Source organism: Chiloscyllium plagiosum, chromosome 10, assembly GCF_004010195.1.
Source record: "Chiloscyllium plagiosum isolate BGI_BamShark_2017 chromosome 10, ASM401019v2, whole genome shotgun sequence".
In the NCBI taxonomy this organism is placed as follows: Eukaryota; Metazoa; Chordata; class Chondrichthyes; order Orectolobiformes; family Hemiscylliidae; genus Chiloscyllium; species Chiloscyllium plagiosum.
This window is the reverse complement of record NC_057719.1, coordinates 83,160,808-83,178,909: the sequence shown is the minus strand read 5'-3', so window position 1 is coordinate 83,178,909 and position 18,102 is coordinate 83,160,808. Positions and strand designations below refer to the sequence as shown.

General features: G+C 47.9%; 1 protein-coding gene across 3 annotated transcripts in view; it reads left to right on the top strand.

Annotated features, from left to right (window-relative positions):
• The window catches only part of plekhh1 (pleckstrin homology domain containing, family H (with MyTH4 domain) member 1), a 123,928-nt gene that overhangs the window by 56,323 nt on the left and 49,503 nt on the right, over nucleotides 1-18,102 (top strand). For all 3 annotated transcript variants that reach the window (XM_043698223.1, XM_043698222.1, XM_043698224.1), the window contains exons 10-15: nucleotides 3,557-3,696; nucleotides 6,030-6,140; nucleotides 6,252-6,338; nucleotides 10,164-10,322; nucleotides 14,690-14,770; nucleotides 17,378-17,557. In XM_043698223.1, coding sequence (XP_043554158.1) covers nucleotides 3,557-3,696; nucleotides 6,030-6,140; nucleotides 6,252-6,338; nucleotides 10,164-10,322; nucleotides 14,690-14,770; nucleotides 17,378-17,557 — 758 coding nt within the window. The remainder of the gene's footprint in view (nucleotides 1-3,556; nucleotides 3,697-6,029; nucleotides 6,141-6,251; nucleotides 6,339-10,163; nucleotides 10,323-14,689; nucleotides 14,771-17,377; nucleotides 17,558-18,102) is intronic.

The following is an 18,102-nucleotide window of genomic DNA, read 5'->3' as shown; positions in this document are numbered from 1 at the left end:
TAAAGTAGTCCCACCTGCCCGCGCTTGGCCCATGTCCCTCCAAACTTTTCCTATTTGTGCACTTATCCAAATTTCCTTTAAATATTGTGATTGTGTCCACCTCTGCCACTCCCTCTGAAAGGTCATTCCACTCACAAACCACCCTCAGTGTAAAAACGTTGCCCCTCATGTCTTTTTTAAATCTTTCTTCTCACTCCATAAAAATATGCCCCCTAGTTTTGAACTCCCCCACTCTCAGGAAAATACCTTTCGCTATTTACCTTATCTGTGCCCCTCGTGAGTTTATGAAACTCAATAAGGTCACCACTCAACCTCCTATGTTCCAGTGAAAAAAATGTCTTTCCAGTCGTATTTTTGTACCTCAAACCCTCCAGTAACAAACAACGTCCTGGTAAATCTTTGCCGAACCCTCTCCAGTTTAATAATATCCTTCCTATAACAGGGTGACCAGAACTGGACACAGTACTCTTGAAAAGGCCTCACCAATGTCCTGTACAATCTCAACACGATGTCCCAACTTCTATACCCAAAAGACTGAGCAATGAAGGCAAGTGTGGAAAAAGCCTTCTTAACCACCCTGTCTATGTGTAATACAAACTTTTAAAGAATTATGTACCAAAACCTCTGGGTCTCTGTTTTCTACAACACTCCCCAAGGCCCAAGTGTAAATTTTGTCCTTGTTTGTATTATCAAAATGCAAAGGCAGCCAACATGATCAAAGACCCTTCCAACCCCGTTTATGCTCTCTTCCAACCTCTTCCATCAGGCAGAAGATACAGACGCTTAAACACGCGTACCAACAGATTCAAGAACAGCTTTTTCCCTGAATGCTGTCTAACTTCAAGTCTAATGTTGATCTGGCTTTGTGCACTTCCTGCGCAACTGTAACCCTGAATGCCTCTCTCTGTCTAAGGGACCCATGATCTGCATGTCTTGTTATGATCTATTATGGTACTGCACGCAAAACAAAACTTTTCACTGAACTTAGGTACATGGGGGCAATAATAAAACAAACCAACTCAAACTTATCCAAACCCTTGGTGAGTTAGGGGGAGCAATGATAAGTTGCAGTTATATAGCACCTGTCACGACTCCATAAAGCGACGCACAAAGTCGGAAACACGGCGCCCAAACTGTGCACAGCAAGATCCCACACAGGTGGCAGTGTGATGATTGGCTTTACCCAGAAGGTCGGTTGCCTGACACGATCCTGAAAAGCTCCCCTTTGAAAGGGTCGCCCTGAGGATCTTTCAGGGTGTCCGGCCCCCTGAGCAGGAAGGGAGGCCGAGTGGATGGGAACAATGGAGAGGGGGTGTCCAGTCGCTTTGATCAAGCACTTTGAACGAGGGACCACCGTGCCTCTTCCAGGCCTTCTTTGCAGAGGCGAATTCAACAAGGAGGTGGATGAGGATCACTTCCCCACCACAGCAGGCCTGATGACAGTCCGCAAAGTGGGTGAGGCACTGGGCATGTCCAAAGGATCGGGTTAAATGGAGGGTGGGAGTGGGGCCTCCTCACCACCAACCTGTTTGAAGATTCCACCAATGAAACGTTCTGCCGAAGAACTTTAACAATTTGCCGGGGTTGGGAGGGTAGTGGTTTTGCGACAGGATTGAACACCCTGGAGAGCGTTGAGGACGTCCCATGCAGAGCGTTGCCTTGATGGGCTGCGGTGAAAGGTCTTCGTCTGCATCAACCACACTATAAGGTGATAGGAGACAGTGTGCCTATGCAGAGCATCCCACAACAACATGGCTGGATCCATCCTTGACAATCCCAGAGACTGGGAGGACCTCAGTGCACTGTTGACTGTCAGTGCTGAGGGGCCGAAGGGCCTGTACTGTGCTGTACTGCTCTATGTTAAGCGTCCTGAGAATCTACACACACAGCGTCATGTAGCCGCACACGTCCAGGTGAGGGCGAGCCTGGGGTTGTCTATCCCCCCGCCTTTGGGTGGGCATTTGGGCACCAAGCCCCCGGACAGACGGACATTTCCAAGCTCCGGATAAAACGGAAGATGGTTGGGATGATCACCACAGCTCTGGGGATTGGACCGAACCTGCACCAGGTGCTGTGACACAGATAATCAGGATTTCTACTCACAAAGCAGAGGGAACATCATTCCTGCATTCCCAATTCTTGTTCTCCTCCATTTGCTCAAACGTTTTTTTTAGACGCACGTGCCCAATCCCTCCGAAACACATCCACTGGCACCTTCAGGTGACCTGACCTGATGGTGAGGGGGACAAAGGATCAGTTGGTGCGCTTCCAGAAGATGATGGCCTCATTATTACCTCAAATCATCAGCATCACCAACATCCCCTCCCCCCTTCCCCCAACCCCACCCCTACCCACTAAACTCCCCCCCACACCGAGGCCAGTTTGAACTGACAGCAGATACCAGTCAGCAATCCAGTTGGAGAACTATGACTTTGTCCATGGACACAGAGAGTTTGGGCTAAGTGCCCCCACTATATGGCATCGTCACCACACCCTACCTCCCATCCTTCCTGGGAGTCTCGAGGATACCAACAGCTGAATAGGACAAGCGGGCGATGGCAGCCTAGCCTGACTCCAGGTTTGATCAGGAAGCTTCCCAGTTCCCACCCGTCCATCGCACCTGTGGTATTGGCCTTTCCGCAGAGCAGCTGGATCCATTTGCAGATTCCCTCCCCAACACCCACGCTGGAGAGCCTGTCCAATGTGTCGGTGTGTAGTCATCTGTCAAAGGCCTTCTCCTGGTCCAAGGTGTTGAGGCAGAGATCCCACACTTGGGCACTTACATGCCCTGAGTGACAGCAGGACATCTTGCTGCTGGATACACTGTGGGGATTGTTCAGGGTGGAACACCCAACTCCAGACTTTGGCAGTGACCCTGGACATAGAATTTTGTTGTCCAGATTTGTCGCATGTTGCGATTCCAACCTCCTGCAGCATCTGGTTGATGTGGATTTTTGCAGTGCATCTTGTAGATGGTACACACTGCTGCTACTGAGCGTCGGTGATGGAGGGAGTGGATGCTTGTGGATGTGGTGCCAATCAAGCGGGCTGCTTTGTCCTAGTGAGTTGCCAGAGGAAGTGGTGGAGGCTGGTACAATTGCAACATTCAAGAGGCATTTGGATGGGTATATGAATAGGAAGGGTTTGGAGGGATATGGGCCGGGTGCTGGCAGGTGGGACTAGATTGGGTTGGGATCTCTGGTCGGCATGGACGGGTTGGACCGAAGGGTCTGTTTCCATGTTGAACATCTCTGTGACTCTCAGTGTTGGAGCTGACAGGCGAGTGGGGAATATTGCATCACACTCCTGACTTGTGCTTTGTAGACGGTGGATAGGCTGGAGGTGAGTGACTCACTGCAGTATTCCTAGCCTCTGGCCTGCTCTTGGAGCCACATGTGGCAAGTCCGTTGGAGCAATGGAATGTGAAGCTGCCACCTGCCCCTAACCTGCAATCCCTTTCTGAGCTGCCCATTGGTCAATGGTCACACTTGGATGTGGTTGAAATGGATTATGAGTAAAGGGAGGGAGGTCACGATGTGTCTGCCCTTTCTTGCAGGGGTCTCGATGTCCTCAGTCAGTTCTGAGAGCGATTACGCCATCCCTCCCGACGCCTACTCCGTGGACAGCGACTATTCTGAGCCGGAACACAAGCTCCTTCGGACCTGCTCTGTCTACTCTGCGGAAGGCAACTGCACCGTAAGTGCTGGGCAAACTGCACCCTCAGAACATGGGGGGAGGGGGCCACTGAGTGAGCAATCAGGCATCTCCTTCAGGGTGTACAGGAGCCATTGTAATATCCGCGGGGCAAAACATTTGCACTCAGAATTAATGTCATCTGCAAGTCAATGCAAACTCCACACATGTTGGACAGTTACCTCCCAGATTGTTGTCAGTTAGTTCACCTGGTCCCTTGACACGTTTTTCACAGCTTCCTGAGTAGATCAGGGTCCGATCCTCTCACGGCAACTATCGGTGCCCTCCCCTGCCCACTTCCCCACCCACGGCGTGAGGGGAAGGTCGGGGGGATGTTTAAGAGAGATGTGCGAGGCATGCTTTTCACACACAGAGGGGTGTGTGCCTGGAACGCGCTGCCGGAGAGGTGGTGGGAACAGATACAATAGCAACATTCAAGAGCACCCAGACAAATACGTGAACAGGAAGGGAATAGAGGGATACGGATCCTGTAAGTGAAGACAGTCCTAGTAAGAAGGGCAAAATGTGTCGGCGCAGGCTTGGAGGGCCAAATGGCCTGTCCCTGTGCTGTATTGTTCATTGCTTAGATTTACTTAGCACTATACCGTGAGAAAAATTCCCAAGATGCTTCACAGCCTCGCGATCCGTCAGAGTTTCGCCCAGAACGATGTGGGTAAATATTCAAAGACGACCTGAATCTTGCTTACAACTGATGTTTAAGAAGGTTGTAGGTCAAAGTGGACAGGTTTATGGAGGGGAGTTCTACAGCATGGGGATGAGAGTCAGGTCAGAAACACTCTCTCTCTCTCTGTCTTTATCACTATCTCTCTCTCTCTGTCATTATCTCTATCCCCCTCTCTCTCTTTCTTTATCTCTCTCTCTCTCCTTCCTCTCTCTCCCTCCCTCTTTCCCCTCTCTTTCTCTTTCTCTCTCTCTCTCTCTCCCCTCTCTCTCTCTCTCCCCCCCTTCTCTCTCTCTCTCTCTTCCCCTCCCCTTTCTCTCTCTCTCCCTCTCTCTCTCAGCTCCAATGGCCTTTTATGTCTTTGTCCATCTGGAGCAATACTGGACTGACTGAGCCAACAATGGGTACGTTGCACCCTCACCAGACTTTAGGAATGAGGTGAGGTTCCTTGAGACGCTGCAGGAAGATTGACTAGCATGTTCTGGTGGTAGTGCAGGCACTTTAGCTCAGGTGAGTTCACAGAACCTGGTGAGGGGAGGTGGGGTAGTGCTCAAGTGTAGGAGGTCGAGGTGAGATTTGATTGAGCTGTACAAGACGATGATGGGCTTTGATCAGCTAAAGAAAGAAAGGCTATTCTCACCAGCTCATGGTACCTAGACATAGGGGATTAGGTATATATAGTCCTGGGCAAGTATTGAGGAAAGGGGGAGCAGAAGGAAGACTTTTTTTCATACAGCAAATGGTCATGAGCGAGAACTCTCTCTGCCAATTTCAGGAGGAGGAAAGATGGTGTACATTTGGGCGGCACGGTGGCACAGTGGTTAGCACTGCTGCCTCACAGCGCCAGAGACCCAGGTTCAATTTCCGCCTCAAGTGACTGACTGTGTGGAGTTTGCACATTCTCCCCATGTCTGCTTGGGTTTCCTCCGGGTGCTCCGGTTTCCCCCCATAGTCCAAAAATGTGCAGGTTAGGTGAATTGACCATGCTAAATTGCCCGTAGTGTTCAGGGGCAAGGGTAAATGTAAGGGAATGGGTCTGGGTGGGTTGCGTTTCGGCGGGTCAGTGTGGACTTGTTGGGCCGAAGGGCCTGTTTCCACACTAAGTAATCGAATCTAATTAGTCCTGCAGGCCGCAGGCGGGGAAACATAGAAGATAGGAGCAGGAGTAGGCCTTCAGACCTGTCCCACTATTGTGTATGACCTTGGCTGACAATTGAGCTCAATACCCTAATCCCAGCGTTACCCCCCACACTCCATATCCCTTGATCTCTTTATCCACTACAAGCTAAATCTACCTCCTTCTTGAAAACACAACGCTTTGGCCTCAACCATTTTCTGTGGTAGTGAATTCCACTGGCTTACCAGTGTCTGGGTGAAGAAATTTCTCCTCACCTGAGTCCTAAAAGGCTTAGCCCTTATGCTTAAACAATGACCCACGGTTTCTGGACTCCCATCCTCATCAGGAACATCCTTCCTGTATCTAGTCCTTCCTCCAATCCTATTAGAGCTCTATAGGTTTCGATGAGATCCACACTCAGATCAACTGCTCACCCACCTCAGCTACTGCTAATTCCGGCACTGCATCCTGACTCGGGTATCTGTGATTGGAGTGACCCCGTCTATGTGTGTGTGTGTGTGTGTGTGCTGTATTCAGGAGCCTTTGGAGAAGTCTGGCTATCTGCTGAAGATGGGAGGTCAGGTCAGGACGTGGAAGAGACGGTGGTTTGTGCTGAGAAATGGAGAGATCCTGTACTACAAGTCACCTGTGAGTACCCTCAAAACGCAGCCTTTACACTTGGAGGCAACTGAATTGGACACTTTGGAGACCCATTAAATTCTCAACAAAATGTTGCATTTTTCTCTCTTTCTCCTGCAGAGCGACGTCATCCGGAAGCCGCAGGGCCGGATCGAGCTCAGTTCCTCATGTCGTATCATTCGGGGAGAAGGAGCACAAACCTTCCAGGTCAGAGCCTCCTGTCTCTATAGAGTGTGCGAGGGTGTGTGTGTGTGTGTGTGTGTGTGTGTGTGTGTGTGTGTGTGTGTGCGTGCGTGTGTGTGTGTGTGTGTGTGTGCGCGCACGCGCGCGCGTCGATCTGGTTGGTTGCAGGGTTTGAACTCCTGCCTCTAATCCCTGCTGCTGGTACCCTCACCCGGGCCTGTCTTCCCTCCAGCATTTACTACTCCACACCCCCTCAGGCTGTCCACCCTCTGTAAACTGCAGCTCATCACAAACTCTACCCCAACTTGCACCGACTCCCATTCCACCCACCACCCCATGTGCTCATTGGATTCCCATCTCACTGTTTCATTTCTTCGGCTTTTGTTAAGATACCTCCCTGACTTGGTTCATCCCTACCTCTGGAACATCCTCCCCTCTGCGCCCCTCTAATTCGATCCTCTCTTTCCTTTGCTTTATCTCTTGGGCTGTGGCCTAGGCTCTAGACTTCCTTCCCTACGTCTCTGCCTCTCTAGCTCAAATCTCCATTAATCTGCTTCCTAACCCTACCTCTTCGGCCAAGCTTATAGTCCTAGTGCCTTCATCAGGTACAAATATAGGAATCGGGTCACTAGCTATCTCTGTTCTGCTCCACGCTTCATTAAGACCATGCCTGAACTGATAACTCCACATTCCTGTCCAAGCCCAGCAACCTTTCACCCTCGAATCTGGACTCTCTCCATCTCTGCCTTAACCATATTCAAGGACGAGGCTTTCATCGCCTTTTGTGGAACAGAGTTCCAGAAACTTGCAGCCCTCTGGAACAAAACAATTTCTCCACATCCCTGTTTTGAATGGACAACCCCTTATTTCTAAACGTGACTCCTAGTTGTAGATTCTCTCACATCCTCTCCACGTTCGTATAAAAGGGACTGAAGGGGCAACGTTTTCACCCAGAGGGTGGTGCATGTATGCGAAGTGGTGGAGGCTGGTACAATTACAGCATTTAAAAGGCATCTGGATGGGTATATGAATAGGAAGGGTTTGGAGGGACATGGGCTCAGTGCTGGCAAATGGGACTAGATTAATTGAGGATATCTGGTCGGCATGGATGAGTTGAGCTGAGGGGTCTGTTTCCATGCTGTACGTCTCTATGGCAACCACCCTGTCAAGAACATCAGATTCTTACTTCAATCAAATTAGTGCAATAAACATTCTCTGAAGTGCTTCTAATATATTTACATTCTTCTTTATATCAGGAGCTGTGCATCGATTTTGTGATGTGGTCTCACCACTACCCTGTTTAACTCCCTACTTTTAAAATCCATTCCCTTCTCAAAGAGCAACAACGTTCCATTAGTTTTCCTGCCTACCTGCTGTTCCTGCATACTAACCTGCCATGTTTCATGCACCGGGACACCCAGATCTCTCTGCATCTCAGAGCTCTGCAACCTCTCACTTCAGTTTTAAGTCTTCCTAGCAATGTGGATAATTCCACACTTTACCAAATTAGAATCCATTCACCATAATTCCACTCACGAAGCCTATACCTTCCATATTTAGCCCCTTTATGTCCCTTCACTACTTGCTTTGCGTTGTCAGCAAATTTAACGACCTTACATTTGTTGTTTCAATAAATTGTGAACAGTTGAGGGCCAGTGGCACCCTACTCATTACACCTTACCAACCAGAAAATGACTCAGCAGCAAACTTTATCTGATTCCACCTCCATGGAGCCCCTTGGGTGGTTTTACTCCAGTCTTTAATCTATATTATTTCATGCAAATGAAGTGCCTTGTATTAGTTTTAAGCAGATTCACGTAGTTCAAGCAGTAGAACGCAACTTCATGGACCAACCACATTTGCCCAGTTCAGTTTGATTTTTCACATTGATCAGAATCCCGACAGTATGGAAAACAGGCCCTTCGGCCCAACCAGTCCACACCGACCCTCCGAAGAGTAACCCACCCAAACCCATTCCCCTTCTCTATATTTACCCTTGATGAATGCATCTTACAGTATGGGTAATTTCCCATGCCCACTTCATCTGACCTGCACATCTTTTGGATTGTGGAGAATGTACAAACTCCACACAAGTCAGTCGCCTGAGGCGGGAGTCCTTGTTGCTTGATTTGCTTCAGTAAAATAACTTCCCTCCAGCATATCACACCTCTGGACCTGAGCAAAACCTGTCATCTTTCCCCAAAAATATATTTTATTTGTAGAAGTGTATTGCACAATATTTCAACTTGAAGGTGAAACTTTTTTCTGCATAGCATTTCTTACTTTTATGTTATTCAATACAATTGTTATCATAGAATCACCGTAGTGTGGAGGCAGGCCATTTGGCCCATCGAGTCCACACCAACCCTCTGAAGAGCATCCTACCAGGCATCTCCCCTCCCATATCCCTGTAACCCTGCCTTTTTCATGGCTAACCCATCCAGCCTGCACATCTCTGGACATTATAACGTGGCCATCTTACAACCTGTACATCTTTGGATTGTGGGAGGAAACCAGAGCACCCGGAGGAAACCCACGCAGACACGGGGAGAATGTGCAAACTCCACACAGTCAGTCGCCTGAGGCTGGAACCGAACCCAGGTCCCTGGCGCTGTGAGGCTGCAGTGCTAACCACTGAGCCACCGTGCAGCCCTGGAAAGGGTTAATATTTACAATGTTCATTGCCAGGCCAGCCATAAAGCCCCAGGGCGAAGCATGAGAAACCAAAAGTGACAGGAAGTGTAATAAAAATAAACTTTTCTCCGTGCACCATGTTCCACGCTGTGGGATCTCGTTAATACTCTTCAGGTTCACAATTGTAGCTTTTTCAAAAGCACTGCCTTTGTGGACCGTCTTTCTGTCTATTCATTTCCGTATTGTGTACGTCCCTCTGTTTGCACTCAGGACCAGATTCCTCCAAATACAATAGGTGTAAAATGCTTATGGAATGCAAGGAAAGCCTCTCCGACACCATCCCTGAGCATTTCCAGAATTTTCTGGTTTTTTTCCAAATAAATCATCCATTCAGTATTTTGCTTTGGAGGGCGGACATTACAGTGAGCGTCCTAACCACACTTGGACATCTCTAAATAAGAAACTGCTTGCGAACGCTTTGAAAATCTGAACATGCAAACTCTTTCTTCCAAATCCTTTCAGTGGCGAGGATCGGTCAAAAAGTCTGAAATGTGACAAGTCACCGCCAGCATATTGCATGGCACTGGGGAGGGATCTGAGTAGACTCATCAAAATTTAGGATAAGGGGTGGAACATCTTATAGAAACGTATACAATTATGAAGGGAATAGATAAGGATAGGAAGCAGGGAGGTTGTTTCCACGGGCGGGTGAAACTAGATCTAGGGGGCACAGACTCAAAATAAGGGGGAGCGGAGTCGGGACGGAGCTGAGGAGGAACCTCTTCACCCAGGGGATTGTGAATCTGTGGAATTCCCTGCCCAGGGAAGGGGATGAGGCTTCCTCGTTGAATGTCTTTAAGGCAAAGGTAGATTTTTGAACAGTAAAGGAATTAAGGGTTATGCTGAGCGGGCGGGTAAGTGGAGCTGAGGCCATGAATAGGGTCAGCCGTGATCGGATTAAATGGCGGGGTGGACTCGAAGGGGCCACTCCTGCTCTTATTTCATGTGACATCGAAGGGGATTGGGCTAAGTTCTGTTTGTCCTGTAGCATGTTGGAGCCAGGCTGCTGAGTGTACCCAGTAAGGGGCACATCGCCGTCGCAGCAATGCAGCTTTGTCGCAGGGTCTCCTGAGAATCGCAGCCCATTCACGAGTCGCTAACCCCGCCCCTGTGGCCTCCTCTCCCGACTGACCCTTTCTCTGTCTCTCCCGGCAGCTGGTGACTGAGAAAAGGACGTACTATCTGACGGCGGACTCACCGAACATCCTGGAGGAGTGGATCCGGGTACTGCAGAGCATTCTGAAGGTGCAGCTCGCTGGCCCGGCCATCACACAGACCGAATCGAAGCCCTCTGTCCGAGGCTGGCTGACTAAGGTTCGAAGCTGCTGTCTGACTTCGCACGCTCCCATCCTCGTGCCCCCCTCCCCCCCGCCAGCCCTCATTCCCAGGAGGACGTGACAACACTCGTCCGTTGCCACATCAAAATGCAGGAGGTTCCACCTCCAGTCAGCACACGTTGCGCTGCATTTTACCAGCACCAGGGCTTCAGGCCAATTAAATTCCACGGCCCGACATGCCCAATGCCTACCTGCTCTTGCAGAAGGACACGGGGCAGGCTGCACCCCCACATTTGAGGGCGCCATCCCGCTGCTGCTGGGATTTAGCGGGAGAGTAGCTTTGTTAGTTTTCCCCTTGACTTGGTAATTCTTGCAAAATGTCCTGATGAGTGCCAGACAAATGGCCTTCATTCAATCCGAGGACCCAGCAGCCCTCTCAAATGGATGTGGAAGATCCCAGGGTACTCCTTTAGTTGTATCAGAGGCAGTACCTGGAATACCGTGTGCAGTTCCAGCTACCTTTTCTAAGGAGGAACAGCGTTGCCAAAGGGGGAGCGTAGCTGAAGTTCGCGAGCTTGGTTAATGGGATGGGACTGTCCTCCGAGGAGTCTGGGCCTTTTCCTTCAGAGTTGCGAGGCAGAGAAAATTCTGAAAGGGTTAGACAAAGCGCGTTGCAAGAAGGACATCTTCCCCGACTGTGGGAGTCTGAAACCAAGGGGAGCCAGTCTCGGAATAAAAGGCAAGCCATTTAGAACTGAGCTCAGGAACCGCTTGAGTCAGAGGCCAGTGAAGCTTGGGAATTCTCAATCCGAGAGAGAAAATGTGGAGGTCAATCATTGAGTCAAGAGAGAGATTGCTAGATTTCTAGTTATTAATAACACCAAGCGACATGGGGATAGCACAGGAATAGAGTGTTGAGATAGATGAGCAGCCATGATCGAGGATGATGGCCTCATCCCGCTTCCTGTATTCCAAAATGCTAAGAGGCGCTCTTGTTAGAGAGTAGAACAAGACACACAATGACCTACTCCTGCTCCCATGTTCCTATCGAAGGAAAAGTCCAATGTTAATTCGTCCACAGAGCTGACTCAGACAGAGGTTTGACCATGGATCTCAATGCTGTTTTCAGAAGATTGCCTGTTGCTGACACCTTGCCTATATTACACCAGTGACTATATTTCAAAGGCACTTCATGGGGTTGTGAAGCACTTAGGAAGGTCCTGAGGTCACTGTAGGAATGTGAGAGTATTAGGTAGCACAGTTGCTCGCATCACGTCCACGATCCTCAACACTCTCAGCTCTCTGTTGGCATTACGTTTGGCCGCTGTCAGTGATATATATAATGTTTTTTAGACTGTGAGAACCCTTACAGTGCTCTGTCTGTCATGACAGTGGGAAAACCCATTTATCTCATCTTCCCTAAAACAATGATCTAGACATGACCATACAGCGGAGTTAATCCAATAGCTCTAATACAGGAACAATGGGCCATAGAGTCTCCTTCAGGGACTGCATCAATCTCCCATTCTGATACCCCTCTCCAATCTGTGAGAACAAAATGTAAACGAGATTGGAAGGAAGGGTTTCTTCTGCGTGTTCACTACTCGTGCCCGTGTGTGAAAGAGCACGTACCCCTGTGATATCCTGTATCCTGTGTGATAACCTGATTGATTCAGAGGCCAGTCTTCACCCCAAGGAGGGGATACAGAGGTTCACGATGGTGGAGTGTGTGGGGAGTGAAATACTCCATTTGCAGAAATGGGGCCACAGCAATGCTCAGTCTGCCTGACACTGCCCCTGTAATTCCATTCTAATGGAGTTGGTCATAATGCAGATCGAGATAGGTTTGAACCAGCTGCTGTTGGCACTCGTTGCTATGCGTCCGGGATTGATTTCTCCCGTTGTAACAGGGGCACTCTGGGTAAATGGTGTGTTTGTTTTGTGTGTGTGCGCACATTTGGCCTTAACACACAGCCCCGAGAGTTCAGGCAGCCAGATGTTTCTTTAGAATCGGCTAGACCGAGCATCTGTTTCACATTTCAGCTCAGATAGTGGGAGCAGCCAGGTCACTCACTTGTTTGACACTTGAATGAGGACTCTCTTCAACTGGCACCAGTTCAGAAGCAGTGCATCCGTGAAACTCATTAAGATACTTGAACTGATGCCAGACTGGAAGAATATTCAAATTGTTGCTTCATTGTTTGGAATTGTGTTTCGTGCTAACAGTTTGCTTTCTGTCAATGCTCCCGATGAGACACAGTGGTGAAACCATTACCCCAGCTTGCACTGAGTGCAAAGTCCACGGTTGATTAGTAGAGCTCAGGGAGCCTCTGGAGACATTGGGCATCTGTTCTCAACGCCCCCCTGTTGTTTCTTTAAGACACACTCCCATTTATCAACAAACTCAAATTCAGTACGATCCTGAGGGTACATCACTTTATGTGGACTTTGAAAGGCAATCAGCAATACAAAGTACATTCTGGGCAGGCCTTCCAATAACGTGTAAACCTCTTGCTGCATTCTCCCCCGGCCCACCCCAACAACAGTGTTTTGGAGGCCGGAGGGAATGTGGTTGACCATGCAGGTCTGCTCCCAACTACATGTCTCTCAATATGTGCTCAGACCGTTGCTGTCCATTGTGAGCAGGCTCCACATCCAAGCTCAGCTGATGTCCACGCACACGTCTCCTCAGGATATTGTCTGACGTTGGGAGTGGGAACCTCGGCTAACATCCCCATAAGCTTCTCTGGGCCATTCAACCCTCCTCCAACTTTCTGTTTCTCCTTTGCCAGCCTCTTGTACGTTTCCCATTTCTTTCACACCACCATTGATGCTCCTGCCTTTGGCTGCCTAGGTTCCATCTTCCAGACCTCTGCCTTGACATCTTGAGCATTAGGCACCAACCATTAACAGTGGTGGTTGGGGAAGATCACTGCCATCAATCCTCCTTTCTCTGTTAGGCCCAAGGACCTGTTATGGTAGAGGATAAACCACTAGACAGTCTTAGCAGAAGAGTCACTTATCTTACTTAACAAGGTGTAGCCAATTGCAGGATAACAGTAGTCACATGATCATGAACTAGTTATGCATAATGACAACTATCAGGAACCAGGTATGTCACGTCTGTCTCCATTGGGACCTTGTGCAAGCTGAACTATTTCTCTGTTGGGTTGATGTTGTGATTTTAAGAGGTGTCTTTTGTCATAGTTTCTTTTAGAGAGAGATTGGGGACAGATGGTGAGCAGCCTATGAGAAGATAAGCGATTTGTGAAACCTTGGAGTTTTATTTTTGAAGTTGGAACAATAGAAGCATCTTGAATGGGTGTTGTCCAGCTCTTGCAGACCATGCTTTCTAGTTATTTTAGGTATTTTTTAGGTTTGGCGTTAAGCAGTTGCTGTTGACGTCTCAACAGGATTGGAAACTGCAATAAATATCTCCTGTGTCTGTGTCTGTTGTTGTCTGATTACACTCCTGCGAAGTGACTGGTTGGGGGACGTTACACTGTCTGATTAAAGGTGCTATATTAATGCAAATTGTTGATAGATTTTGAGCCTTTCCTGATCTGGATGCACTTATTGCACCCTTAACTGGCCCAACCATCTCTGGATGAACACTAGGATTGGCTGCTGTTTGTGTCACTCTGTTATAATGAAGTTTGCATGCTAATATTTCAAGCTGCATCAACGATGTGGAGTCAATGACTTTCTCAAGGTGGCGGTTCCACATGTCTGAACTTGACAGCTGGTTTAGCCTTGTTCTGTCATTAACGGCACCACGAGACTATCTCTTTAACGACATGCCCCGCTGATTTTGGGATATGACTAACAGAGCCTGTGCAGTTTATGATACAAACCAGTGAACTTAGAGATCCATCCTGATTTACATTTCAAAAAGAAAGTCAAGATGAGTCGGAAAAGTGATTTGAACTTTGTTCCAGTGTTGGACGGAATTGGCAGCTGCATTGCCTCGGGTATGAACTCTGTTCTAGTCCAGGGCATCATATTTGGGTGGAGGGATTTGAATCCTTTTGAATCCTGCTTTGAATCCTTTCTAACCGCGGCAAAGTAGGGAATGCCGTTCGGGATTCAATCTGAGAACTCCAACGCAATTAGGCGGCTCAGGGCAGCCTTCCCTCAGGCATTTTACCTCCCACAGCCGCCAACTGGTGGAAACCATTGCATAAAGTCAATCTGATGTTTTGATTATCGTGTGGGAAATGCTTGATATCCTTGTTAACCTGAACACAAAGGAAAGATGAAGGGCTTCTGTCCGAAACGTCGATTTTCCGGCTCCTCGGATGCTGCCTGACCCGCTGTGCTTTTCCAGCACCACTCTGACCTAGACTAAGGAAAGATGCCCCACTTATTCTCTTGGTGATTGACTGTCCTTCCTGCATATTACAGGTGAGGCATGGCTACTCCAAGCTGGTCTGGTGCTCCCTCGTAGGAAAGGTCTTCTACTACTATCGGAACCAAGATGACAAGGTAGGACCAGTGATCAGGTCTGGTGACTGACTGAAGCCAGCCGATTGAGGAGCAAGTGAGCGCGATGCCATTTGAGACGTGCTCCATTGACCGTGCTTGCTTAGTGTGTAACATGTAACTTGAACATATCAGTACAGTGTATACCTGCAGTATGTTCACAGCATGTGGCTCATGGGAAATCCAGATGTTGGAGCTTGCAATTATCTTTCATCTTCCTTTGTGCATTTGACAGGGTTAAACAGTAAGGTGAAACGCAGAATTGTTCTTTGATGGCTGAGGGAATGCCTTCCTGTCTGGTTTTCTAAATCACGTCAGATTTTAATTAAGTACACATCCATGGGAGACAGGGATTTTACAAAACAGTGGAAGTGTCCCTATCTCCAGACCAGAAGGACAAAATTCCAGTTCCACCTGCTCCAGCGGTGTGTCATCGTGTGTCTAAGCAGGCTGATTAAAACTCTGTGGATATATGGGAGACATATTTGTGTGCATTTTCACCAATATCACTGGACACCTTTAAAACGGTGGCTCCCCAGCACTTTCTATGTTGGGCATCTCTGACTTACAAGTTCCCTGAAAATGTGAACAAAGCCAAAAGGCCCAAAATATGTTAGGTTTTAATAATAAGAATAGGACCAGAGTACGGAGGGAAAGGAGTAGTGGTGAGTTTTGAAGAGGATATAGTAACTGTTCTGTGCAGGCCTGGAAACCCATTACAGGAAGGGCACTAAAGGCATAGACACAAGAGAGTGAGTTCCTCGATGATCAGCTTAGCCGTCAACCTTCAAGTAAATAGAAGCTAGGTGTCTCATTTCTGTTACACGTGGATAGCCGAGGCCATGGTAGTGACGTATTATTTGGAATCCAAATTCATGGCTTCAGAAATTCACAGAAATAGGAATGTGCACTTATTGTCATAGAGTCATACAACACGGAAACAGACCCTTTGGTCCAACCAGTCCATACTGAGCATTATCCCAAACTAACCTAGTCCCCACGACCTGCTCTTGGCCCATATCCCTCCCAACCTTTCCTATTAATTTATTTATCTAAGTATCTTTTAAACATTGTAACAGTGCCCACACTTCCTCAGGAACTTCATTCCACACACCAACCACCTTCAGTGTAAAAACTTTGCCCTCCCATGTCTTTTTTTAAAATCTCTCTCCTCTCACCTTGAAAAATATGCCCCCTTGGCTTTAAATCACCCTCCAAGGAAAAAAGAACCTACCATTAATTCTATCTATATCCCTCATGATTTTATACACCTCTGTAAGGTCACCTTCTAATCCCCAGTGAAAAATGTTCCACCCTACACAGCAGTTTTTTGTAAGTCATATCTCTCATACCATCTTAAAATAAAGAACACTCTCATCCTGTTACGTAGTCTCTCCCAGGACCATGTTGCCATAGAATCCATACTGTGTGGGGGCAGGCCTTTTGGCCCATCAAGTCCACACTGCCCCTCATAATAGCATCTCACCCCATCCCTGTAACCTTGCATTTCCCCATGCCTAATCCACCTAGCCTGCACATCCCTCCATGCTATGGACAATCCACCTAACCTGCACATCTTTGAACTGTGGGAGGAAACCCACGCAGACATGGGGAGAACGTGCAAACTCCACACACACAGTCGCCCGAGGCTGGAATCGAACCTGGGACCCTGGGCAGTGTAAGGCAGCAGTGCTAACCACTGAGCCACTGTGCCACATGAGGGGATGGTGCTTCTACTAGAGTGGACAGGTAAGAGGGGATTGTAGTGCTGATTGAATTTTGATGGCAACAAAACCAAACCATTAATTGATGTAAAGTGGAGAAAGAATTGACTGTCTGTTTTCTCCGGTTTGGGGAGTCAGTAGTTTAGAGTTGCTTCAAAGAAGCTGAGGAGAGAAATCAGAAGAGATTGCATCAGAAAGAGGGCAGCTGGAGAATGGAGCCCTTGACCACACGTTTCATTTTAAGGAAAATTTGAGCAAAAGATAAAAAGATAGAGGGAAGCGAGCAGGGCAGTGAGTTTAATTTTAGAATACTCAGCCATGAACCAAGACAAACACAGTTGGTTATGTGACCTCATCCAAGGTTGTAAACTGTAGTTGTAAATGGCATGTTGTCATCAAATAACAGTTCAGTTTTGTTGCTACTTATGTTCCAAAACCCCACTTAATTAGGTGTGTTGATGCGATAACTACTTCAATTCAGATATTCTAATGTTTTCACCAACATTAAGATTCAAGAATATCAGGAGAGACATGAGTTTTGGGTCCGTGGTTACCTTTCTGAGGCTTTTTTGGATGTATGCTTGGTTAAAATGTGCTAATGGCCCAGGCTTCAACCAAAATGTCATAAAATGGCAAAAGGGGAAGGTCTGTGGGATACTCATGCACAGGTTGAAAGTGGCCTACCATCTGAAAGATCCATGAAAGTTGCATCCCTCAGTGGTAGGCCTCAGGAGGACGACAGTGACAATCCAGCAGTAGGTCTAACTGAGGCCATGTGGAGGTGATTGACCACTCATAAATGTAAGCTGGGTGGCTTCACCCAGCTTTGGCTTCGGGTAAGAGGGAGGTTAGCCAAGAGGTTTGACTCTCTGTGTTTTTGTCCCAGTTTCCTCTAGGCCACCTGAAGGTCCGGGAAGCTAAGATCGGAGAGGTGGACCGTTCCTGCGACTCCGATGAGGATTATGAGGCAGGAGGCCGAGGATTCCTCTCCTCACACTTCACAGTCATCATCCATCCAAAGGATCAAAGCCCGACTTACTTGCTGATTGGGACCAAACAGGAAAAGGTGAGCGACATGTTAAAGAATAACGTTAAAGTCAACTCAGATCTTTGAGTGTAGGAGTTGGGACGTCATGCTGAGGTTGAACAGGACATTGGTGAGGCCTCTTCTGGAATACTGCATTCAGTTCCAGTCATAGGAAGGTTATTATTAAGCTGGAGAGGGATCAGAAGAGATTTACCAGGATGTTACTGGGAATGGAGGGTTTGAGATATAAAAATAGGCTGGATAAACTGGGACTTTTCTCCCTGCAGCCTAGGAGGATGAGAGTTAACCTTATAGTTTATAAAATCATGAGGGGTATAGATAAGGTGTCTTTTCCCTAAGGTGGGCGATTTCAAGACTAGGGGTCATATTTTTAAGGTGAGAGGGGAAAGATTGTAAAAAGACGTGAGGGGCATTTTTTTTTAACACAGAGAGTGGTTTGTGTGCGGAACCAACTTCCAGAGGACATGGTGGACGCAGGAACAGTTACAATGTTCAAAAGACATTTGGATAAGTACATGAATAGGAAAAGTTTGGAGGGATATGGGCCAGGAGCAGGCAGGTGG